The sequence below is a fragment of the Cyprinus carpio genome, chromosome A10, assembly GCF_018340385.1.
Source record: "Cyprinus carpio isolate SPL01 chromosome A10, ASM1834038v1, whole genome shotgun sequence".
Classification (NCBI taxonomy): domain Eukaryota; kingdom Metazoa; phylum Chordata; class Actinopteri; order Cypriniformes; family Cyprinidae; genus Cyprinus; species Cyprinus carpio.
Genome location: NC_056581.1, coordinates 11,846,642 through 11,872,663, shown reverse-complemented (window position 1 = coordinate 11,872,663; position 26,022 = coordinate 11,846,642). Strand labels below are relative to the sequence as shown.

General features: G+C 35.5%; 2 protein-coding genes across 4 annotated transcripts in view; one reads left to right on the top strand and one right to left on the bottom strand.

The window, feature by feature from the left end:
• LOC109091108 (opioid-binding protein/cell adhesion molecule-like) overlaps positions 1-3,796 on the top strand; it is a 161,716-nt gene extending 157,920 nt beyond the window's left edge. For both annotated transcript variants that reach the window (XM_042765240.1, XM_042765239.1), the window contains 4 exons: positions 990-1,124; positions 1,222-1,342; positions 2,430-2,581; positions 2,856-3,796. In XM_042765240.1, coding sequence (XP_042621174.1) covers positions 990-1,124; positions 1,222-1,342; positions 2,430-2,581; positions 2,856-2,959 — 512 coding nt within the window. In that variant the 3' untranslated portion in view covers positions 2,960-3,796. The remainder of the gene's footprint in view (positions 1-989; positions 1,125-1,221; positions 1,343-2,429; positions 2,582-2,855) is intronic.
• Positions 3,797-12,276: 8,480 nt separating this feature from the next.
• The window catches only part of LOC109071267 (neurotrimin-like), a 259,248-nt gene continuing 245,502 nt past the window's right edge, over positions 12,277-26,022 (bottom strand). For both annotated transcript variants that reach the window (XM_042765237.1, XM_042765236.1), the window contains 6 exons: positions 24,989-25,120; positions 24,370-24,490; positions 20,062-20,199; positions 19,743-19,792; positions 15,121-15,198; positions 12,277-14,799 (listed from right to left, as the gene is read on the bottom strand). In XM_042765237.1, the coding sequence (XP_042621171.1) occupies positions 14,699-14,799; positions 15,121-15,198; positions 19,743-19,792; positions 20,062-20,199; positions 24,370-24,490; positions 24,989-25,120 (620 nt within the window). In that variant the 3' untranslated portion in view covers positions 12,277-14,698. The remainder of the gene's footprint in view (positions 14,800-15,120; positions 15,199-19,742; positions 19,793-20,061; positions 20,200-24,369; positions 24,491-24,988; positions 25,121-26,022) is intronic.

Genomic DNA, 26,022 nt, shown 5'->3' with positions numbered 1-26,022 from the left:
GTGGAGTTTGTGCTGTGAGTGACATTTGCACTAACTGGCTGTCTGAACCTGAGGGTGAAACTTTATTTCACTCTCTCAGAGGAATAACTGAATAATTTCTTTGCATGATAACAGAATTGGAGATACAGGTGGGTTTTGTGAAATGATGGACTTAAGCAGGGAACAACAATGGAGGGTCAGTCCAGGTCAGCCGAGTGTAACATATTTGTCTTATTGACATTCACCAACCTTGTTCTGCCTTCAGATTGAGATAATGGTGAATAAATTCTGTTCATTTTCGAGCGGTCACAGCAAAATAAGTGCTTAAGCTTCAGGATTCCAGAACAGTGGCTGAAACTCTCTCTATGTTCTCCGACTGGTTGTCTCTAGTTGGTGCCAGTGTGGATTAAATTAAGCAAGAATGCTTGTGGCATTATGACACTACTATGATACTTCAGCCTCTGTACTGAACAAAAAAGCTGGCATAGGTTTGATTCTGAGTCTGTTACGGTTAAATGAAAGTGACATGGAATGGTTGTGGGTAGAACTGAGCTAATTAGAAGTACTGTCTCAAAAACACTAAATAGCAGCAAACAGCACCACTACACTTTCATTAACACCTGTTTGATGCAATGCACTGCAAAGCCTTTCTTGATTGAATGTCATGAGAGAGGGTTGTGTCGGGTTTAAATAATTTAAATGATGTTGCGCATTTATATTGCTAATGAGAGTCACGGAAAATATCAAATATATTATCAGACTATATGAGAGAATTTGTGATTTTTAATTTTGTGCTTAAAGCAGTGTTCACACAAGTGAAGGCTATTGCATTTGGGTTAAAAACCTCCCGGATGCTCTCAGAAAAAAGACTAAAAGGAAACCATAAAAAATAAACAGTAATATATTATATATTGTATTAAATATCAATAAAAATGTTATTGTATAATGCATTGGTTTTATAATATGACTTTACGTATGTTAATAATTTAACCTTATGTGTGTTAACACAGGTAATAGAATCATTACTGAGGGTGAGTATGTGGAAATGACTGGAATCACCAAAGACATGTCCGGCTCATACGACTGCATCACATCAAACGACATCTCGCCTCCAGACGTGAGGACTGTTCAGGTTACTGTAAACTGTGAGTGCCTCATTCTTTTAAAACTAATTCCTTTTAAGACCAAACATTTCTCACATGCTTTTTTCAGTTTCTCAGTTACCTGTGATTCATTTCACAGATCCACCTGTCATTTCGCGAGCTCGAAGCACAGGAACGGCTGTCGGCCAGAAAGGGGTTTTGTGGTGCGAGGCGTCTGCAGTTCCTCTGGCGGATTTTCAGTGGTATAAGGGGGAGCGCAGGTAGGGCTTGCAGTTTTTTGTTTTATTTGTGCACTGATAAAAAGGAATTATTGAGAGAAAGTTACAAATCGATGTAACATGATGCAGTCAGATTTTTAGGTTCTCTCGACTATTTTCTTACAAATTGTCCTAAACAACAGTAATTTGTTTTGCCATTTTGAATTTGTTTGTTCCCGAAACGCAAAATGCTTCATTCAGCCAATAAATTAAGGCAACTACAGATTTCTTGGTTAGCAAATGTTCAATTAGTAACCTTAAATTGAAATATAGATAGCCATAAATCTATAATTTTAAAGGTTCCTTAATCTATTAAGTGAACTATCCTATCTTTATTTTTGAAGGCATATTAACCTTGCAAAGCAAAGACATCTGGGATATAGTTTTTGAAGGTTGTACATAGTACAACTTTCAAAAACCATGTATTTGAAAAGTATGTGTATAAACTTATATGTGAAAAGAGAAGCAAAAATTAATGTAACACTTCACAAATAACCCTCTAGAATGGTGACTATCAACAAGTATGAAAATAAATAGCACAACAAATAACAGAAAAAAAAAAATCAGAAATCAATAAAAGTTTAAACAAAAGTCAGCAAACAGTAACTTCATAATTTATTCATGATGCAATGCATGCTGGAATCTCACAAAACCCTTAACATATTAGCAGCTGTGTTTGGTTTAAAATTCTTTGTTCAGACTAGCTGTGTATGATTAGTTGGGACAATATTTGGTGGAATTCTGTTGATCTAACATGACTTTTTATGTAATTTCAAATAATTCACATTTCTTAGTATTTATGACTCAAAAGGTCCCATCAACTGGAAGATACATAGTTTCTTTTTTTGGTGCTACTTTTGACTTAATGTGAAAGTCTTCAGTCAAAAACACAGGATTCGAACCTGCATCTCCCAAGGCTCAACAAGCACCAAGCCATGGTTTCAACAGAGCTAGTGAATTAAAAATATGAAAGTATGTTTATTTATTAGACATTCAAGTCACACTTTGTGCAAGAGCGGTGTGTTAATGTGTGCCGTCAGCTTTAGACTTTGTTTGAATAACACTGCTAACTTCACCTCAAATTTTCCAGACTCTTCAACGGACTCAACGGAGTCAAGATCGAAAACAAGGGGAAACAGTCCATGCTAACATTCTTTAACGTCTCTGAAGAGGATTATGGGAACTACACATGTGTGGCCATGAACACCCTGGGAATAACAAACGCCAGCATTATTTTGTACGGTATGAGGCTCCTTCTAATAACTAAATGCATGTTAATTTATGCACGAAATCCATGTCAAGTGTAACTTGGCGTAGTCAACGAGCGTCTCAATGTGTCAAATGTTTGCCTAATGCAATTACATCAGCTCTCGTCGTGTCACCCTGAGGCATCCGCTAACTCTGATGGTGTTTGAGCGCTGTATTCGCAGCAATTTCTTTGAACAGCATAATGCATTATGATATACACAGTGGATGTTTGGGAGGTTGTTAACGTGTAGGGGTTCTCTTCCCACAGGCCCCGGAGCGATACACGACGTGAACAACGCAGCCTTATCGCCAACCAGCTCATTCTTGCTTCTGACTCTTGTTTTAACACTTTCGGTCCTCAGCAAGTTTTGATGCTAAAGCAGCGTGTCCGTTTCTCTGTACACACACAGACTCACAGTCCCACACACAGAGAGGGAGAGTACTTTATCAGTTATTATTAACATCATCATAATTTAAATAATTATGTCTTATGTTTCATTTCTGAAGGGAAGTGTCAATGTGGGTTTATGGGTCTGTACTAAGATGCTTTGGGATTTAACCGTGTTTTGAAACAGTGAACTGGACTATGAATGGAGTCAGTTTGTTAGCTGGGTAGAAATAATAATAGAATCACTATATGTGTCTCTCCAACCTTTTGTATGTAAAAAGAGAAGCAAAAATTCATGTAATCATGAATAACTGAATGGTTTGTTGCTCAGTGTTGAACAGTGTGAATTGAGGTTACTGGTGTCCTGTAAAATAACATGATTTTTTTATTTATACATGTATTTTTTTTTTTAATAATCAATAAAAATAACAAAAGCAAAAAAGAAAGAAACAGAAGAATTAAAAAAAAAAAAAAGCTTCAGTGGGCCCAGAAAGTATTTGGACACTTGAGTCACACATAAAAATGTCTGAATGTCATTACACCAAGTGGCACCAACAAGCAAATTATCGTTTTTTTCTCATAACTAACTTCACTTTTCTTGCATTTCCATTTTTATCCTATTACATATTTTTCCTAATGACTTTTAATTCCCTTTAAAGGTGGTTTTCAGTGGATGAAGTCACTTCTTCAGTGTAGTTCATTACATAAACTGTATGAACATTGACTTTTTAACTTTCTAACACACTGAAATATATACCACTAGAACATTATGTAGGAAGAGAGAGCGAGAGAGAGAGAGAGAGAGAGAGAGAGAGAGAGAGCAAAATAAATAGAATTTTTTTTTATTAGCGCTGAAGTAATGGCTGCTGAAAATTCAGCTTTGCCATCACAGAAATAAGTAACACACACACACACACACACACACACACACACACACACACACACTTGTAACTTATATATTACTTCATTACTACCATCACTTCTGTGCTAATATTAATTTTATTTATTTTTTTTATGTTTTGTTGTCTAATTCAATGACATTCACATACATTGTGTGTCCTAAATGTCCAAATTCTTTTTGGGGATGCTGTATGTGATATTTAATTTACTGTACATGTACAGATGTATGCAAATTCTGTTCATACACATGTAAGATCTATGCGTTCAATATAATATAGCACACAGTTCCTAAAAAAATCATGCATCCTCAGTGCTCATCTGCCATTGATGGTGTTCAGATGACAAAGGAATCACAACGATAACCTGCACGTGTACTTGTACTGAGCTGACATATAGTAGGATAGACTCCTTACCTGGTCTGATATGTTTTACGCTGCTCTTAGAGATGTTTTTAATGTAGTCGCAGACGGTATGCCCTAATGTAAGCTACATAAAATCTGTTCTTTATATAAAGACCAATTAGGATGACAGCTGTTGTGGGATGTATAATCATAAACGTACCAAATGGGACAGAGGAACTGATCTGAACAGGTTTGAATAGAGATTTCCTCTATAAAGTTCAAAAGAGTGATTTAGTTAGTCTTGATCTCCAGAGGTCACGTTTTATACCACCAAATAAACATCAGTCATTGTATATTTTGTTGTAAATCCCTTTCCAGATACATTTGTATCGTTTTAAACGAATTGAATTTGCTTTGGATGACTCTCCTGGAGAGTTTAAACTTCTTTCTCAGGTTTTTGGTGCTGAGTTTCTTTTAAGTGTGTATGATTTTGTATTCTTGAGTCTTGGTGAAGTAAATTTGACCGAAGCCAAAACTGTTATCACAAATGATATAATAAAATGATATTTAATAACTTCTGAGGACAAAGAAGTCCCAGTAGCAGACATATTTCCTTGAGTATATCTGTGGGTGATAACCATCAATTTATCCGTGATCTTTAGCACTAATTTCCACACTAATATAATGTCATATAAATGTCAAATTGTGCATGTCTGAGCAGGTGGAAGAATATGGTAATCTCAGATTTCATCTATTTCATATTCCATATCTTTCCTTTCATAAGTCTGGTGATTTAGCAGCTGTACTGTCATACTCTTTACTCTATGAAAGCGACCCGTCAACACGCTCATAAGATACTTTGGATACCCACCAGAAATGTCCAGTTATCAGCAGCCGGCAGTGTACAGGAGCTTAAAGCAATAATTCACCCAAAAATGAACATTTGCTGAAAATGTACTCATCTTCAAAAAAAAAAAAAAAAAATCGATCATTAAGACATTTTTAACTTCAAACGGTTGTTTTCAGCTGTTTGGACTCTCATTCATTCTGGTGGCACCCATTCACTGTAAGGGATCCATTGGTGAACAAGTGATGGGATGCTAAATTTCTTCAAATCTGTTCCGATGAAGAAACAAACCCATCTACAGTAGATCATGGAGTACATTTTCAGCAAATTTTAATTTCTAGGTGAAAATTCCTTTAAATGTACCTCTAAGGAAATACATACAGTCACGTGCACTCAACCCACACGACTAACATTCCAGCGCTAAAATGAGACCTTGTCTGTGAGCTGTCTGCATTCAGCTTCAGTAAGTAATCTCAACAGTGCTAGACAAACACGCTGAAGAGGAATGATTCAAGTCCAAGGTCTGGCACATCACAGAGAAATAAATATATGTCCATAGATTGTAAATGACCTTTCAGTTGATTTTGAAGTGAAATTCCTGCACTCTAATGTAAAGGATGCTGCTCTGTGACCAGCTGAATGGTTTTTTGTGACTGACGTTAGCATGGCAGAGCTCTTTCAAAAGATTTGCTGTCATGTATATCAGATCATGTTAACGCGGAGTTGAAATATTAATTAAATCTCATTGTGATTATGACGTTCATGAGCTCTTTACATTAAGCACGACACTGTTCTAAACATGCAGTACGTTAAAAATGCTGTATGGGGGACAAAAAAAATAAATATATGCAAGTAAATTTATCCTGGTTTTATTTGATTGTTAAATATGAGGATGGTGTATTTGCGGAGATCAACACACCTTTACCTTGTTAGCGTTGTGCCTTGCGTGCATTTAAAAAAATAAAAAAAAAATCTGGTAGTGCAATCGTATAGATTCAGTATCAACCCTGGAAACTTCTGCTTGGGATGCATTTTTGTAAACAACCGGCTCGGTTTTACTCATTAAATTGAGTTATTTTAATGTTTCAAAAGACATCAAATCATCTTTTGATAAGTATCATTAATCATTCATCTCAACTGTGTTTCGAGTGAAACTGCCCAATGATTTCTGGTGAAGTTTGTAACAGGTTAATGTAAATAAATAGGTTGTACTGTAGATTATTAGAGTATCATTTTGGTATGTCAGTTAACTTTTTAAAATACTAATATTGTGACACTGAAGAAGCTATTGACAGTGATGTCATTTTGCGTGCTGGGATGAACGGTACAAACCAGATTTTGACGCTACAACCTTCACAGTGATCGGCAGTAATGTACATAAAATGGCATTGCAAATCTTACAAACAGGTATACTTCAGAATGTTTTGCTTTATTTTTTTAATTGATATATTTATCGTCGTCTGAGGGAACAAAATAGCAAGCATTTTTGCTGAGCTGATCATCATTATTTTAAAACTGCTGCAAGTAACCATGGTACATTTAATCATAGCAACAGTGTTTCGCCCCAAAAATCTCTTGGCAAAAAGTATTTTGCCCTCCCTTGCAAAACTGTATTGTATGTTTGTATTTATTTTTCTGACTGTCTCTATCTAGTTACGATTGTAAAGTGTATGATACCTTAACATTTGCAACACACAGCTCTCTCAATGTGCATGTACAGCCGTAGTTGTATTTTTCTTTTTTTACTATTGGAAAATGAGTACAAGACTGTTGTATGTGTTCTGTGTAATAAAGTTAAGAATATTTTCTTCTAGTTTGGGGTTGTTAGTTATCTAATGTACTGTCATAGAATCTTTTAAAAAGGGATGAACAATCTATCAGTACCATATCAGTTATTGATATTGGATATTTAATTATGAATGCTTATTTCCCCATCTTTACATTTAGATTACCTTTGTTAATGGTAACACTTTACAATAAGGTGGCATTTGCTAACATTACCTGCATTAGTTAGAACTAAAATTAATAAAGAACTAACAATTAAACTAAAATCAAATGTTTTTATCTAGTAATATTATTTAATGAGCCTGAGCTGGCAGCTTTATTTTATATATATATATATATATATATATATATATATATATAAACAAAGATTAATAAACACTGTAACTAATAGTATTGCTCATTGTTAGGTAATGCTAATATGTTAGTTAATGTATTAACTAATGTTAACTAATTGGACCTTATTGTAAAATGCTAATATGTTAATCTTTAAAAAACATTGAAATTAGAGTTTAGTTTTTTAGGGTTTCATTTTTAATTTAAATAAAATGGTATATCATTTTAATATTGGATTTTTATCACTTTATCACCAACTTAACTGAAATAATGATCAATAAAGTCAGAGTTTTAACATTGCCGCATCCCTACTTTTAATTAAGCAATAAAGGTCAAAAAGGTCATATTATAATGTGATATATTCATGGCTTTAGGGTGAAGTTAGGCATAATATGGTATAATAACAAAATTCAGTAGCACAACCTTGAGTGCCTTACTACTTTTATTAAAAAAAAATGTTTCTGCATAATAAGGACACACATTTTCATTAAAACTTTATTTTATTAGGTGCTGTCCTTTGGCTAGAAGATCCAACTACTGACAAGTAAGCTTAGCTGGCCTCAGTGATATACAAGATGGAAAAAAGGAAAAGATTTATTTAGAAAATTTACCCACCCCTCTGGCTATCTAAGATGTCTGTTTCTTTGTTGGATTCATATTTAGCATTACATCACTTGCTGACCGATGGATCCTCTGCAGTGAATGGGTGCCGTCAGAATGAGAATTCAAACAACTGATAAAAATATCACAATAATTCACAAGTAATCGGTCAGTTAATTAATGTCTTGTGAAGTGAAAAGCTGTGTGTTTGTAAAACAATATATATACATATATATATATATATATATATATATATATATATATATATATATATATATATATATATATATATATGATTATGGCGGTTTAACTTTAAACTGTAACTTCTGGCCAAAATACCAGTCCATAATCCATAATAACGCTTCCTCCAGCTTATTAAAAACATGCAGCTTTTTGCTTCACAAGATGTTAATTAATGGACTGGACTCGTGGATTACTGTGGGTGTTTATCAGTTGTTTGAACTCTTCTTCTGATGGCACCCATTCACTGCAGAGGATCCATTAGTGAGCAAATAATGTAATGCAAAATTTCTGCAGATCGTTTCAGATTAAGAAACAGACTTGTCTGCATTTTAAATGGCCTGAGGTTGATTAAATTTTAATTTCTGGGTGAACTATTCCTTTAATCTAGCAGCAGAAACTATTATTGTAGTCTAATCAAACTTCTGAAAAAAAAAAAATTTAAAAAGTCATTTATTAGCCATTCTATGATAACCCTGTACTTATCTATTGCACAGAGTACTTTTAGCAAGTTTACCAGTGTTGACATGCTATGTTTTAAAAGACAGTTTACCTCATTAGCACATCTCTCCTCACACTGGTCCTGCTCTATCGATTACACACTCATGGTTTGGCTGTGGTCCTAAAGATAATACAGCCAAGAAATGTCATGTCAAGTTAATGCGGTCTGTATGAATGCTTATTTATTCACATTTGTCTTTCCAAATAAGCAGCTCTCATGGCATGTTCCAGAGGGCTGCTCCTGGGCTCTAAGATAAAGTCGTCCACCAGGAGTACAGAAGGGAGGAACAGAGCAGGCTTTTGTTTGCTTCAAGGGAGGTGATTGTCTACCTTCACCTCAAGGCATAAAAGATGATCATTCCCTGGCTTCCATCTTTTGTTTTCATGTAAAACATTAATAGCTTTTAGACAAATGATTGGCGAGAAATCGTCATGTTATGTAACATTTTTCTCACCTCCTCTACCCCCATTTTAAAACTCTATCTATATTCAATTTCAACATCTGCCATTTGTTTGTTAAATTCTACTTGCGTCATCTTCCCACAATATTTCTATTTATATATTATATAATTTATATATTAATTTATATTCTAGGGTTAGGATTATGGTAATTTTAGTATAGGCGCATATATTAAAGTCTTGGCTACAAAAACAAAAAATAAATAAATAAAAGATAGATAGATAGATAGATAGATAGATAGATAGATAGATAGATAGATGATAGATGTGAAATAATAAATAAATGTGAATAATAAAACAATTATGGGGGGAAAAAGGACACAGGAAAAAAGGAAATAGCTACAATTTAAAAGGGAACATACAAGAATATCAAACCATTGTTTAGGCCTACAAATGCTATAATTAGTATTATATAATTCATGTATAAAATATAAACGTGCATATTATATAGATACAACATTTACAGTGTGATAACTTTGCCTATATAAACTTCACATTACTAGTTTGAATTAGGTTTTTAGTTTTATATTTTCCATTTTCATTTAAATTTTACTTACAATCTTAGTCATTTGTTTTGTGTCTGTAATTTTTATTAGTTTTTTAAGTGTCTAATTGTAAGTTAAACTAATGACTGAACTAAATATAGTACTGTAACACTAAATGACAACTAGCTGAAATAAGGTTTTTTATTATTATTATTTAGGTTACAATTTTATTATAATTATTATATTATAATTAGTATTTTTTAGTTTTAGTTAACCATAATAACACTGCTACTTAGAACACAGTTCAAGCTCAGTTCTGTAGTTCACTCTTGCCGAATGTGCCAAAATGACAATAAAGTTAGATAAAATTCACAAACAAATTTTCAGCAGTTTTGAAAAAAAAAAAAATGTTGTAACCTGTATTCAGAAAGGATGAATATTCTACTCACTTTGAATGGAAACCCTTTTGACAACTAGCCCCAGTCTCCTAAATAAAAACTCCATGCATTCATTCATCCAATTTGATATTTTTGTGGCTGTCTTTTTTTTTTTTTTCATGTATGTTAAGCTGATCCGGCAGTTTACCTGCATTTTCAGCTGTCCCTCAGCGCCATCCAAATTGTCTTCCATGCTGCCATGTTTGTCACTGGTGCCTCTCTAACTAGCAGCAGTGAATGATACTACAGCCATAATCTACAATGAACAATCACAGAAGAAAAAAGAGTGAAATGCTAAGCTTTCATTGAAAGAGTCCTCACCGAAGCCTTTTTTAACTTCACACAATGCTCTCATGTCACTTTCAGAATGGATCTAACAGGTTAATTCTCAAGCTCAGCACTTTAAGCTCATGCACATCACTCCCACAGGCTGTGTCTGTCAAATCCCTATAAAACATTTACCATACTGACACCCCATCCTTAACCAGAGGCTCGAGATGGTGCTTAAGTGCTCACAGAATCTGGGCTTTGAATTATTGATTTTGAATCAGCCTGGGTTGATGTGGATTTGTTCTGGTTTCAACAAGTTTTCATTTATTTTTTTTATTTTTTAAGTGAATAAACTAGGGAACATAATAGCATATTTATAGGCCTATACATTTACGCAAAAGTCTGATATACAGTACACATAGAGACAGGTGTTGTTTGGGCTCGTTTGGGGTTCGTAAGATTTTTTAAGTGTTTTTGACAGAAGCTTTCAAATAATTTCAATATATTTTAATATATTTAATATATTTTAATCTAAGCTGAATTTTCAAAAGCCATTACTCCATTCTTCAGTGTCACATGATCTATCAGAAATCATTCTAATATGCTGATTTGCCACTTAAGAAACATTTCTTCATCTCCCTTTTGAACTCTCTCTCCCGCTGTGTTGCTGACGTGTATGGGGAAACTCCTGTTTACTCTGATACTAAAGCCTGATTTGTTCACATTCAGCGAAACGCTACACATTTCCAAAATATAAAGGTCCACGCCCCAAAGTGATGTTGGACCCTGAGCCTCAGAAGCTGTCCTGATCCAAATGCAGAGAGGAAGAGGAGAGGGTAAATTCTCGCTGAAGCCAGAATTCCCTCGAAGCAGTCTCGCGCTTGTTCCACTTTACACTGAGCGATGGAAGGCCCATTCAAGCTGGGCCCATCCTTCCCATTCAGTGCTCACCCAAGCAAACTACAGCTGTGATAGTGGACCCACATACTCAAAAGTGATAACCGCTGAACAGTCAGGGCTTTTCAGAGGATGCCCTGACGAAATGGTGCTCAGAGCTGACTTATATAGTGGTCAGCTCCACCCCTTTTGGCAGGTTGAAGCGGCATTGGTTTGTGCAACTACAATAATGTGAACAAATCAGGCTTTATTATCAAAGTAAACAGGAGTTTCCCCATAAGCGTCAGCAATGCAACGCTTGTTCCCTTATCTCAGGGAACAGAGGTTATGTTAGTAACCAGAGTGATTATCGAGCCTGGCAAGTTGTATGTTAATTGTAATTTTATACTATTTTTTTTTTAAATCTATTTCATGAATAGTTGTTTTTCTGTTACTTAAAACTGTTTAATGTTTTAACTTTTTAATGGCCATTGTGACAACTTATCCCATATGGTGTGATAACAACCTGCTACTGGGTCAGCATTTTTATTTATTTTATAATTTTTTTTTGTAAGCAAGACCTAAATTATATCTACAAAAATTCTAAAATATAAACCCACTCTGAAAAATGTTCAAGTATAAAGAGTGGCAATTATGCTACGTTCCATTTACCTTGGAAATAGTATGTCAGAGCTGGGAATGATGTCACACCGAAGTGGACCGCGTTGAAGTAGAGAAGTCAGAAAACCAATTAAAAACCCATAAAAAGCAGTATTTTGCACAGATAACACCATAGTATAATGTCCAAAAAATAGAGGTTGAAAAGTACTTGGTGCACTACTGAGTTTATAAGGACACATTGTCATAAGTGTTAATAAACAATATATTACTGTTTCTCTTCAGTTGATGCACTGGGAGGTCATATTAGATTCTGAAGTTGGAGTTGTTGCGATACTGAGTCGAAATTTCCAACTTCCAATTACAAATGGAATGCAGCATTAGCCCCGGTAACTCTATGATTTACTGCTTCAATTATACTCCGGTACCAAGAGGCACAAGACATTCATGCAACTAATCAACTTGAAATCAAATATAAATAAGACCATATTGCCACCTAGGCAGACCAGAGAGATGACAGTTGATTGTGCATGTATATTTTATATTTTTATAAAATTTCTATAACAATGAATCCTTCCTGGAAGAACTACAATAAAACAGCAGACCAAATCTATTTAGATACAACATTTTATTATTGTACAGTAAGTCTTAAATATGAACACACCATCTCCATTAAAGGAAAAACTAATTCTTTACAATACAAGGAGTTAAAATATTTCTCCAGGGAACCACCAGAGATCAGTGGAACAAAATGAACTTCTCCAGGCTGGTTCTTTTAAAGGTTGGGTGGTGGGATCCTTAGTCAATTCTTCTCACCAAGTTGGACGTGTGAATTGAATTACAGCCATGAACAGACAAGCCTTGTGTTTCTGTTAATACAGTGCGTTGATTGATCGATCTCTCTTTGATCCAAAACCTTTTCCACACATACATTAATTATCAGGAGATGCTTTTTAAATTTGTGATTTTAAAGTACTGCCATAAACGTGGATTTCTGATTCATGATCTGCCTATTTATGAAACGTGTGAACTGTCCCTATATCTTAAAGAAAATACAAAAAGATAAAAAGAAATGTCAGTGCTAAACAATACAACTTTGGGGCAAGAAAACACACTGCACATAAATCACATTCCCTTTCATTAACATACAACTTGTGCTTAAAATCCACGGACTAATGGTAGATTCATTTCTGTCTGACGTGGTTTTAAAAACATGATATTTAAAGGGACTGTTCATACAAAAAATGAAAACTACCATCATTTACTGCCCCTTCAAGTCATTTCAAAACCTGCATGATTTTTTCATCTTTTCTTTCATAAATCACAAATTATGTACTGGGGAATGTCTTAATAGTTATTTTACCTAAATGACAGATGCTGTTGAGCAACAAAAATGACAAGAAAACATCATAAAAGTGGCCAGTATGACTTGTGCACTACATTTCAAGTCATCTGAGGCCTGATACTTTAGCAGAATAACTGAAATCTACAAGGAATACTTGTTTCTGTTTTCAGAATTTTGTGTTTTGTTTTGTTTATTCTTTGGAAAAGCATGCGGGTGAATAAATGATGACAGTTTTAATTTTTGGCAGAACTTTTCCTTCAAATGAAAAACAAAAAAACAAATGGAAACGTTAGGCATACATCCTGTCAAATGTTGCAACAAAACGGAACAAAACTGTAATATGTATTTTAGGGTCCAACAGCACCTTAACATTGTGATGAAGATTCAGAAACTGAACTTCTAATCAAATCTCTCTTTTTTTCCCAGAATACAGAGGATAGCATGACATTTTCTCATGATGAGATGATGATGGGCAAATGAGTCTCATCAGCTTTTTCCGAAAGCACAATATTTAGACATCAGAGTTCACAATGAGTAACTGCAATGAGCTGGTATCTACCATAATACCATTTGAGAAATAAATTACACAGCTTCAGAAAAAGGGAATAACAAAAAATAGAAAATGCTGCATTGTATTAAACAGGTTCACAATTTTAGTAAAAACAAGTGTGCATATTTTCCCTTTGTACAAGTTATATATATATGCATATACACATAGAGATGTTAGCAGAAATGGCGATGAGAGTGTTTAAATGAACATTTGAAGCGCCTGGTTTGGTTTGTGTAACTCAAAATCTGGACAGAATTCAACAAATAGCCATTTGAAAAAACTATTGTGGTAACAAAAATACAAATCAATAAATATTAGCAGATGCTCTTCGGGCTTTTAAATTGGATCCTATACTTTAGCATTACACCCAAAACAAATCTCCAAATGCAACTTTTTCCAACTTTGATTCATACATTGTCATTTCATTAAATGATTCCACCATCTGATTTATTACTTTATGGTGTAAATAAATCCATTTATAGAGCTTTTATATGGTGACTGTGCCATTCTGGTCATCAAAATAATATCAAAATAAAAATACTGATATGTACCGCATTGTTTTGTGTGTGTTAAATGGTAAAATTTAGCTTAGATGTACTCAAAAAAAAAAAAAAAAAAAAAAAAAAAAAAACATGCGAATATTACAGAGCTAAAACAGCTTTGTGTCTTTTGTGCTGCTTATTTTGATCAGCTGTACAGTTATGATACAGTAAAGTATATAACAACAATCCTCCAAAAAAAAAAGACTGACACATATGCCCTTTCTTATCGCATGCCTTTGACTTGAAATAATTACTCCCCAGTCGCACTGTATTCTATATAAATTCTTAAGTGGTTACAGAGTTAAATTAAAATGAGAGTCACAAAAATAAATATTTAAAATTAAACACACCTCTGTCATTTGCATTTTATGGATTCAAAAACTGTATTCAGTGGGGCCAAACAGTGCGATAATTAGCAATGTAAGACGAGTTACATTATTAAACTCTGTTATAAACAAAAGAACTGCATGATTACTTTATTAAAAATAAGTACTTTTTTGCGCATTTTCGGTAACCCATGCACAATTTGTGACTCCAGGATGAGAGTGATGTCACACAAACTGTGATTTTTATCCACTGTAAACATCTTCGGCATCAAAACTTGAGCAATAGTTGTAGAAGTATGATGAGAAGTAGACAAGTGGGTGTGAAGACCGTTGACGTGCCGCTGTTGCCATCCTGAACTGCTCCGGGTCCTAAAGCATTGAAAAGATTCACATGTGTCAGGTAAAACAGCTCCGGTCTCCAACTGTGGGGTAAACTGCCTCGTTTTTATTCTTCAGACTGTCTGTAACATCGCATGAACTCTTGTGTAGGGCGCTCACCTACGCACTTCTGATTTTATCTTACTTCCTCAATATTATCTTTTATTCTTTTCGAAGATGTCAGCTGTCAGCATTCTTTCTCTATTTTCTATTTTCTAAGTCTTGTTAAAATCTATGTGTTAGTATAGCATCTCCTATTTGTTGGTGAGTTTGTAGTGATTAGTAGTATTCAACAGCTTGTGTATCACAAACCTTCCAACAAATCATTGTTTTCAAAGGCTGTTTGCGCAAAATCGGATGAAGTCATTTCTAAAACTGAAGCCGTCTCCACTAAAAGAGAGATAATATAACAAAATCACTTCAGAACACAAGCAATATGAACTCAAAAAAAAATTCACAGAGTAAACTTTAGTGCATCATTCCCTTTGGTGCTATTAGGCACATGTTTTTGTCTAAATTAGTTGTTTTTGCCTAAAAATATTCATCAAGTCAATCTAGAGTATTTCTGGCATGGTTCCGCTGCTCTGCTGTGGTAGCAGATCATCTAACTGGGACGAAAGCGCTCCAGCTCAGCAAATTACTGTCTAAGCGAGGGTCTTTAGTGGTCACATTTGTGTCTTTGGAGCATCTGTTCTTCTCATTTCAAACCAGCACATCCCATCTCCCTGTGCTATCAGTATCATTACCCTACAGTACACCGCATCCTTGACCAGTCAACCGCCGAGGTCAGCCGTAATTGCAGTTGCTTATAAACAACATAATCACTGAAGGTGCAGTTTAACCAGATTTTACCAGTCAGTAAAAAACTATTTTAATGGTCCTAACTCAGTCTTAATTTTCTTGAAAAAAAATACACTTTTATTTACTTTATTTTTACTGTAATATGCGATTTATGAGATTTAGCTGAGCAAGACAGCTTGGCTAGTAGTGTTAGGGTTACAATTGCTTTTACCTTGTCATCAGGTAAAGTTTTAGTCAAACTGTCAAACAAACATGGTAACAACAATAACATGCTAATGTTCAGACATGTTCAATGTTGAAATACCGTATGTGTGTATATTTATATTTAAGGGTTGCACTGACTAGTCAACTACTCAGTTAGCTCTGCTAATGGGTTCTTTGATCCTGACTCAACTAATCACAGATCACAACTACAACAGAACGCAACAGTTGGGTTCCAGAAGTAGAAATCCCATTCATTTTCTCCATAGAGAAATTGATTCGTAACATATAATCCTTTCAAGCCAGACCTATACACTCCACGTAATGAAATATGTATCTGTAAAGGCAACAAGTCTGTGTGATTTCAGCTTCATTTAAAATAAATAAACACAAATTTAAAAAATCATGTTTGATAGGCACATTCTCAGTGAAGAACTACATTATTCACAATCCTCCTTGGATCTACCTTTCAGAGAACTATGGTTACCATGGAAATGAGATCCATGGCAAAAGAGTTCATTAACAACCACCCACTCCCACCAAGCATTGTAAATGGCGTAAAGACATACACTCTTGAATCATGTCATTACCAACTTTGATTTCATCTTAGAGCTAGTTGGTTTGGTTCATGCCTTAGAACTCTTGATTAACTTTCTGAAATCATTATGGAGAAATCATCTGGGAAGAACATTTCCAGATTGTGTAAATTATGCATCATGTTCCATCAAACATTGCTCTGAACGCTGTCCAGTGTCTGAGAGAAACTATAAGCGAGTGTGAGGTGTTTTTATACACCATTCATCACAACACAAGCAGCATGAGTCTGGAAGTGGATATATTGCCTACATCATCTTGGCTGCATGGGATATATTCTTGTTATTGCATGCCTATTCTGAAAAAAATGTTGTACGAAGTGTAGACAACTACACTGATTAAAACTAAAGCAGTCTATTTGGTTTCTACAGAGTAGACATGCTGTTAGCCATGATAGATTTGGATGGCTGATGGCTGAATGGCAAGTGGCGATTCATTTTATGTACAACACAACAGACTAGTCTACTACATTTATGGACAACTAGTCAATTAGTAAAAGTACAGTAGTCATGCAACCCCCAGTGTATACATATACACAAACAAATGGAAAATACTGTATACACATTTTTATCTGTTGAACAAATCTCTTTTTTTCTACACGCTTGGTGGGAACAGACATTTGATTTGCCTTTTTCGCTTAACGTTTGGTGTGAACGATCACTATTAGAGATATATTCAGTCCCAACAATACAAATGTTACGTCATGGTATTAGCATTGCTGTCTATTAAATCTTTCTCTTTGATGGACATTTTAGACTGAAGTCTAATTTCCCCTGGATTTAGGAGAGTATGGTAGACTTTCTTTAGGGACAGTTATCCAATTATTCTTCAGCCACAGCTTAGAGTAAATCCTGCACAAGTGTAATCATACTAATGTGACGTTCTCACAATCAAATTCAATGCAATTAATGACTCTCCGGAGAGGACATGGTTACCAATCCCATACATTTTTTTTTAGGCCAGACAGTGGAGAAAAGTTGGCCAGGACAAGATTTCTATTCTTGGCAGAGAAAAAAGATTAAAGGACAATGCAAGGACAAATCAGTAACAACCAACAACAACATATGGAGGTGAGGGTCGACCCCTTACAAACAAAGTAGAAAAGACCAGAGCCAATTATAACACATACAGTACATGTTCAATCACAAACAAGTTCGAGTGATATTTATTCAGCATATGTTCAGTAAATACTCTCTCTGCATGAAAAAATGTGCACTGGTTTGTCAGAAAAATAAAGTGATTTTGAGGTTTAAAGGAGAATGTATTAAATAAAAAACTATTTATTTTATTGCCAGATTGTAAGTTAAAAGGTAACATATGCTAATATTTTGCTCATTTTCCCAACGTTTTATCTCAACTCTGAGATCAAATAACTTATTTATGAAAAACTGTATGAGGGAATTGAAAAAAAAGAAAATCTTTAAAATATCTAGTGAACATTACTTTTATCTAGAAGTTGTTGTCGAGTTAGCAGACAATCAATATATTTTAGTAAAAAAAAAATCAAATAATGTAGGTTTCAGTTTGACCTTTGCTTTTAAACATATTATTCAACATAGCTAAAACAATGTACCACATAAAATGCAAAAATCAGTACCATAAAAATTATAAACTATTTTATTAAGTATTAAATCAATGGCATTACTTTGAGTTATGCAGCTATTTGAGATTTACTGGCTGAAGTGTGCACTATTATTTTCTATACATCAATAGAATGTACAGTAATTAACTCCAATTTTAACCTGACTCATTGTTTTTAAATCAATGTTTTTTTCTTTTTCTTTATATAAGTGCATTAATGGTAATATTACTGTTGGCACATTCACAGTTTTTATACCAATAGACGGAAAAATTGCAGTAGTCTGAGAGCAAAGTTTTAAAGGTATAATTGACAGAGGTCTCTCCTACTCTGGCAGTACAATGGTATATAGATTATATATACTGTGGTATGATTTATGTACACTCTCAGAAAAAAAGGTACAAAATTTGTCACTGGGGCAGTACCTTTTTAAAAGATACACCTTTGTAACAATGGACCTAAAATTAACATATTTAAACATTTTGAAAAGGTACCGCCCTAGTGAGAGTTTTTGTGCCTTTTTTTCTGAGAGCATACAGTACCATAGACCTTTGTGTATTACCATGGTTACTATGTCCAGTAAGACCACGGTACTTTTTTGTAAGGTGCAAATGTACATTTAAATTGATAGCTCAGTCAAAAAAAAAAAAAAAAAAAAAAAAAAAAACTGTCATCATTTTCCCACTGTCATGTCGTCCCAAACCTGTATGACTTTGGAACAGAGTAATACACTGGTCAAACTTTTCAATGCTACTGTAATGAATGGGGACTGAAGCTTTTAGGCTTTAAAAAAGAACCATAAAAGTATAGTAAAAGCAGTCCATTAAACTCAAGTGTTATATGTCAAGTATTTTTAAGTGTTCTGAGTCACATCAATTGATTGTTCGAAAACTTCCAACTCAAAAGACTGATTGTGTTATGAATCAGGCATCACTACTGCTCTCAAACTATTGCATAACTTCAGAAGACTTGGACTACAGCGCATGAGAGATATGGAACACTTTTATTATACTTTAATGGTGCTTTTCTGTCCGTTTTGTCCAGACCCTGTTCATCACAATTGTATTGGCTAGAAAAAGTATTTACATTTTTTTCCTGTTCCACAGAAGTAGGAGTGCAAGTAAATGATGACAATTTTCCTTTAAGTACATTTCTCATCAGCTGAGTAATAGTGAAGCACACAATTCAACAAACATCAAAAGACATCATAAGACACAGACATGTACTTACAAACAGCAGATGAGAGCATGCATTGACATAATGAAGCCATGCCATGGTGGATGAAGGTTTTAAAGGAAAGAAAGTGACAGAAGAGAAAGAGAAACATGTTTAGGCTACAGAAAACAGAGACCCATTCATCAACCCACAGTGACTGAAGGCAGATTGAGGCATGTCAGTACCCCGCCAATCACAGAGCGCCAATTCAGATTGTCACTCAATGTGCTGAATATATTACTGACATTACAAAATGGGATTTTAAGCTAATAACCCTCTTAATAGGAATAGCTAGTGGCCAATTTACAATTTGACAATCACATTCTGTCAGACGAAGCATGGCAATTATATTACCCTGTTCAAATCAGGGAAATTTTGTGGGCCACCCTCGCTGAAAAACTTGAGTGCCGTATCAAGGACCTGGCCTTGTCATGTTGCGGTTGATGTGAAAATAACCATGTTTGCATCTTCTTTGCATATCAAACATGCTTGAACATGCTTTAGGAGGTGAGTGGGACACCACATTCCCATGCACTCTACTAACCTTGCAATAGCGTCGAACTAGTGGGTTCGATTATTTCTACATCAACAAAAACAAACACAAAAACATGAATCAAAAGCAGATGAAGGAGAATCCTGAGATTAAAATCTCAAAGATTAGATAGTTAAACGGGTCAGAAACTATCATAGTGTTTACAGGAACATTATCAGAAGGTTCTGCTTTTGTTCGTCTTTTTTTTTTTAACAAAAGTTTAAGGGAGGGGAAAATAAAATTAATTTAACTTGTTGTAGTTGATGTGATGTGGATAGGATCTGAATTTACTTTAATGAGAAAAGAAACCACTGAAACTTACCGTATAGGGTTTTTGTTGTGTTTGCCAAGTTTGTTGATAGCAACGCAGGTGTAATTGCCATAGTCTGCCTCGGACACGTTGAAGAAAGTCAGCTTTGAAAATGCACCGGCATCCTCAATCTCAATGCCATAAAAGCCATTGAAGATCCTGGGAAACAGTCAGCAAATGGGGAGACTTGAATCAGCCCAGCCTTGTTTGAGCTACATCACAGCTTTCTTTGAAGCCAGAGGTTACAATTATGACAGCATCAACATTTTCAGACACAGATTGCAGTGGGCCTTGATACATTAAAAGGAGGCAAAACGGCAGGATTGAATTACTGGCAGTGGCACGCAGAGGGACACGCACATGCGCGCTTATGCACATTTAATTATGATACAACATTGTGACAACTTATTATTCACTTGACATCAAAGACAGTTTAAGAGAATGTACTGAGACACATTCCAGCCAAAGGCTCTCAAGTATTTAGCTGCTAAAAACAGCAACAATATTTGTCCTTCACCTCACAATGTCAAGTCCAATATTCCAATATTATAAATCCTTACAGATATACAGGAATTACAGAAAACTCTTGTTAATAACTAGCCGCTACTGTACTCCTCTAGTAAAAAAAAAAAAAAAAACAACAACTGTAAATTGCTGATTGCTGATATTGAATGAGAATTGAGAAATTACAGAGTGTACACCAGGGTTCCTCAATTAGTTCTCACTGAGGGCCGAATTCTGCCAACAATACCAAGCCAAGGGCCATTGACCTATATACAGTCGTGGCCAAAAGTTTTGAGAATTACATAAATATTAGTTTTCAAAAAGTTTGCTGCTAAACTGCTTTTAGATCTTTGTTTCAGTTGTTTCTGTGATGTAGTGAAATATAATTACAAGCACTTCATATGTTTCAAAGGGCTTTTATCGACAATTACATGACATTTATGCAAAGAGTCAGTATTTGCAGTGTTGGCCCTTCTTTTTCAGGACCTCTGCAATTCGACTGGGCATGCTCTCAATCAACTTCTGGGCCAAATCCTGACTGATAGCAACCCATTCTTTCATAATAACTTCTTGGAGTTTGTCAGAATTAGTGGGTTTTTGTTTGTCCACCCGCCTCTTGAGGATTGACCACAAGTTCTCAATGGGATTAAGATCTGGGGAGTTTCCAGGCCATGGACCCAAAATTTCAACATTCTGGTCCCCGAGCCACTTAGTTATCATTTTTGCCTTATGGCACGGTGCTCCATCGTGCTGGAAAATGCATTGTTATTCACCAAACTGTTGTTGGGTTGTTGGAAGAAGTTGCTGTTGGAGGGTGTTTTGGTACCATTCTTTATTCATGGCTGTGGTTTTTGGGCAGAATTGTGAGTGAGCCCACTCCCTTGGATGAGAAGCAACCCCACACATGAATGGTGTCAGGATGCTTTACTGTTGGCATGACACAGGACTGATGGTAGCGCTCACCTTTTCTTCTCCGGACAAGCCTTTTTCCAGATGCCCCAAACAATCGGAAAGGGGCTTCATCGGAGAATATGACTTTGCCCCAGTCCTCAGCAGTCCATTCACTATACTTTCTGCAGAAGATCAATCTGTCCCTGATGTTTTTTTGGAGAGAAGTGGCTTCTTTGCTGCCCTTCTTGACACCAGGCCATCTTTCAAAAGTCTTCTCCTCACTGTGCGTGCAGATGCGCTCACACCTGCCTGCTGCCATTCCTGAGCAAGCTCTGCACTGGTGGCACTCCGATCCCGCAGCTGAATCCTCTTTAGGAGACGATCCTGGCGCTTGCTGGACTTTCTTGGATGCCCTGAAGCCTTCTTTACAAGAATTGAACCTCTTTCCTTGAAGTTCTTGATGAACCTATAAATTGTTGATTTAGGTGCAATCTTAGTAGCCACAATATCCTTGCCTGTGAAGCCATTTTTATGCAACGCAATGATGGCTGCACGTGTTTCTTTGTGGGTCACCATGGTTAACAATGGAAGAACAATGATTTCAAGCATCACCCTCCTTTTAACATGTCAAGTCTGCCATTCTAACCCAATCAGCCTGACATAATGATCTCCAGCCTTGTGCTCGTCAACATTCTCTCCTGAGTTAACGAGATGATTACTGAAATGATCTCAGCAGGTCCTTTAATGACAGCAATGAAATGCAGTGGAAAGGTTTTTTTTGGGATTAAGTTAATTTTCATGGCAAAAGAAGGACTATGCAATTCATCTGATCACTCTTCATAACATTCTGGAGTATATGCAAATTGCTATTATAAAAACTTAAGCAGCAACTTTTCCAATTTCCAATATTTATGTAATTCTCAAAACTTTTGGCCACGACTGTATATATATATATATTTATACTAGGGGGGCCGTTTAATGCTTGAATCTGATTGGCTGACGAACGTTTTGAGGTGTGCAATTATTTTCTGGGAAACGCACGGCGAATGTAGTTCCAGGCAGCTCTCTTGACTGCATTACAGTTCCATATCACTTCGCATAGTAAAACCGTAATAACGGTCACACAGTTTGCACAAAAAAGGTGTTGTCAGGGCTGCCCTGACGATTTTATCAGTTAGCCTACACACTGTAGCAACTTAAAGGCTACACATGACATTTCTCACTAGCGATGTTATAACAGCGCTGTTTAGAGACGCTGCAGCAGAAGAGTGTTTAGAGACGCACAGAGGTACGTTAGCCTAATTCACACAAGCTCTCTCTCTCTATCTCGCTCTCTTTCTTTCTCTCTCTCTGTGTGTCTCTGTCGCTCTTGCTCTCTTTCTAATAGCTTCATTAATAACTGCATTAGAATGCTATCAATGGCTCAAGCCTCCGTTACCAGCTTTAAAACGACTTTTTGGTACTAGCAAAAGAGGCACTGGATGAGATGCAGAAGAAATAGTCCTACTCACAATAGCGATTTAAGTACAAAAACCGGATGAATCCCTTTAAATAAATCATCGGATTGATGTCTTGAGGTGTGGTAACTGTAGTATAAGCGGAATAATTGACTCCGCTTCGCATCGTGGCCGCATCACCACCTCGGGTGTGCATTATTTTTCTAATAATTCAATGATTATTCCTTACATATATATATATATATATATATATATATATATGATTACAATTATTATATTATTGTTGCTTTTGTTAAAATAATCAAAAGATGGTCACAAGATATTCAGATTTCCCTCCCAGTAGTCTGTTTTATTCAAGCAATTATGAACATTTTTGCATTTAGATACAGAAGAACTTTGCCTGTTGAATATTAAAAACAAACAAACAAAAAAATCTGGATCTCCATGTCTGCCATGCAAATCAACTGTTCCTGCTCATTTCCAGGCTGGATCTCTTCTCTCCACTTTCCCTAATTGCAGATTCAATTATTAGATTTGTCAGTATTAATATTTTTATACTTAGATTTTTTGGGGGATCAAACTGTAAGACCGTGTGTCCCAACCAGATGTGACGCAACGCGATAAAAAGTATCTTTTCCATGTATTTTTTGTCCTAACCACTTGTGACAGCAACACGTGACAACAAGCGACACAGAATTCTATTTTAGACATGGTTTTTATTTTCTGTGACATCGCAGCAGGAACAACATACAAAATATGATGGTGATAATCTCAGGTAATGATTATATGTGCTTTATTCAGTGTTAAAAGTGTCTAATGTGAGTTTAAATATTATTTGTGTGATTTTTAGAGCCATAGTGAAAGCAACAATAGATATTTTACCTCAGATCTTGAAAATAAATTAGGCTAAAGCAAACTTACGATAAAACTGTGAACTCACTGCGAACCAACATTCATAACAAAAATAGTATTACTCACTCTCTCAAAACTGTTCAGTCCATTCCCATTTGAATCATCTATTTTCAGTGTCCACTTTTCTTTACTTCACACTTGCCATGTTTTTTCTGTCACATTGTACCTACACTTGATGCGACAAAGCATTGCAAATCATTTGAACTTTGTGTCAGCATGTCATAAATAGAATGAGTCAGCAGTTTTCTGTCTGGGATTTGTCGTGCCGCGCTGCGCCGCATCCAGTATAGACAGCATCACTGATTATAATAAGTTCTATTGTATTTTGTTGCGTCGCTCCGTGCCGCTCGCGTCCGGTGTAGGCACAATGTAAGTTAATGTTGCTTTCTAATGCTGCGTTTGAATTTTAATGCCACATTATTTGAAATTAGCGCGGCCCAAATATTTTTCTCTCGCAGGCCGCCATTGAGGAACCCTGGTGTACACTAACAGTACATTAAGGGTATGGTTTTATCCCAAAGAAAGGAACAGATGAAGCAGAATATCCTGAAGTGATATGCCATACCTCCTGTCATCTCTGTACCACTCAAAATCTGCGTCGGGTACAGCATCTGCCTCACACTGCAGGACACCTCTCTGACCCAGGGTCACACCAACATCTCTGCCATCTGAAACACTGGGAGGGTCTAAACACACAAAACCACAAAAAAGAGATCTTTGTTAGGGACTGTTAGTTACTTAGTGACCATCACAATACAACTACAAACAACAAACAAATAAAATGTGTACACATATAGTAGGGTTTAAAAGACTTAAACCACTAGCATTGGTTTTATTTAGCATTTTGAGACATTTCTTTACAAATTATATTATATTTTATATTTATTTAAATAAAATCCTAAGCGTTTATAGGTAAAAAAATATATATATATATACAATTTACACATAAAGTGGGGTTCATAAGTATTGAAATTTAGTGATGCTTTAATTTTGCATTTCAAGACATTTCATTAAAAATGAAATTATATATTTTTTTATTTATTGTTGAAAAATTCATCCATATATGTTTATTAAAAAATCCAAATATTTGTTTATAAATAAATAAATATTTCATAGTCATAGTCTCACTGTATGTTGCATATATATGTGTAGCACATGTTGATTTAAATTCACAAGAGACTTACAGTTGACTGTGAGTTCAACAGTCTGTGTGTCCACTGCAATTTCGTTGGCTGCGGTGCATTCATACACTCCTGCTCTATTTCTGCTGATGAAGGGAATCTCCAGAATCTCGCTGTCTGAGCTTAGGCTGTCATCTGAACAAGAAAAAATATGACTATGTCATGATCTGTATTAAAGCTCTCAAAAGAGAAAAGGATTGTCTATGATTCCTTAAAAGACAACTACATCCAAACAAATGACTTGATTGGTTGGTAGGAGTCTTGATCCTGGAACAACAAAGTGTTACTTGGATAAATCACATCATGATGCATGTGTCTCATTATCACTGGAGAGCTGAAATTGTCTGATTTTCCAGTATCGTCACATACATACTCTGCTTGGGTACAATAAGCCACACTGCAGAGCATGTTGTTGCCCTTCTTTGCAAAAATTCAAACTTCATCTTCCCTGAAATACTGATGCTCTGATGTATTTATAGCCATTTGTGTCCTATTGTGGGAGAAAGGCGACACTAGAGATATGAAATTCAATTCAAAGAGTCTCAGTCTCTGCGCAGCTGCTTTGAAGTGTTCACATACACACTGGAGTCAAACTGCTAAAACATACGGTGCCTTTTCATGTTCACGAAATACAAACTGGGGAAAAAATGTTGGTGGAAAGGGATCCTCGTGATGCAGTTCTCAACGTCAAACAGTAATACGTGGTTGACTTAAATAAATATAGTCCCCAATGTAGTTTCTGACAGCAAAATAACACACTGCATTCACTTAAGTATGCTCTGAAAGACAATGTCTTACACCTGGGAGAGGCTGTTAACGAGGCACTTCCTTTAACCTGATGAGGAGTGTCAAAAGAGTGCTCTGGAGAAAGAAGCTCATTACCGTTCAACACTGTACACACCTCGTTGCACTGAAAAGCAGCTTGAAGTCTACTCAAAAAGGCTCTTGTATAATTTTGTTGTTTAAAAAAAGATTCAGTTTTAAATTCCAACAATCAACTACACCTTCAAAACAAGCCAATTAAATCCAAACCTTTG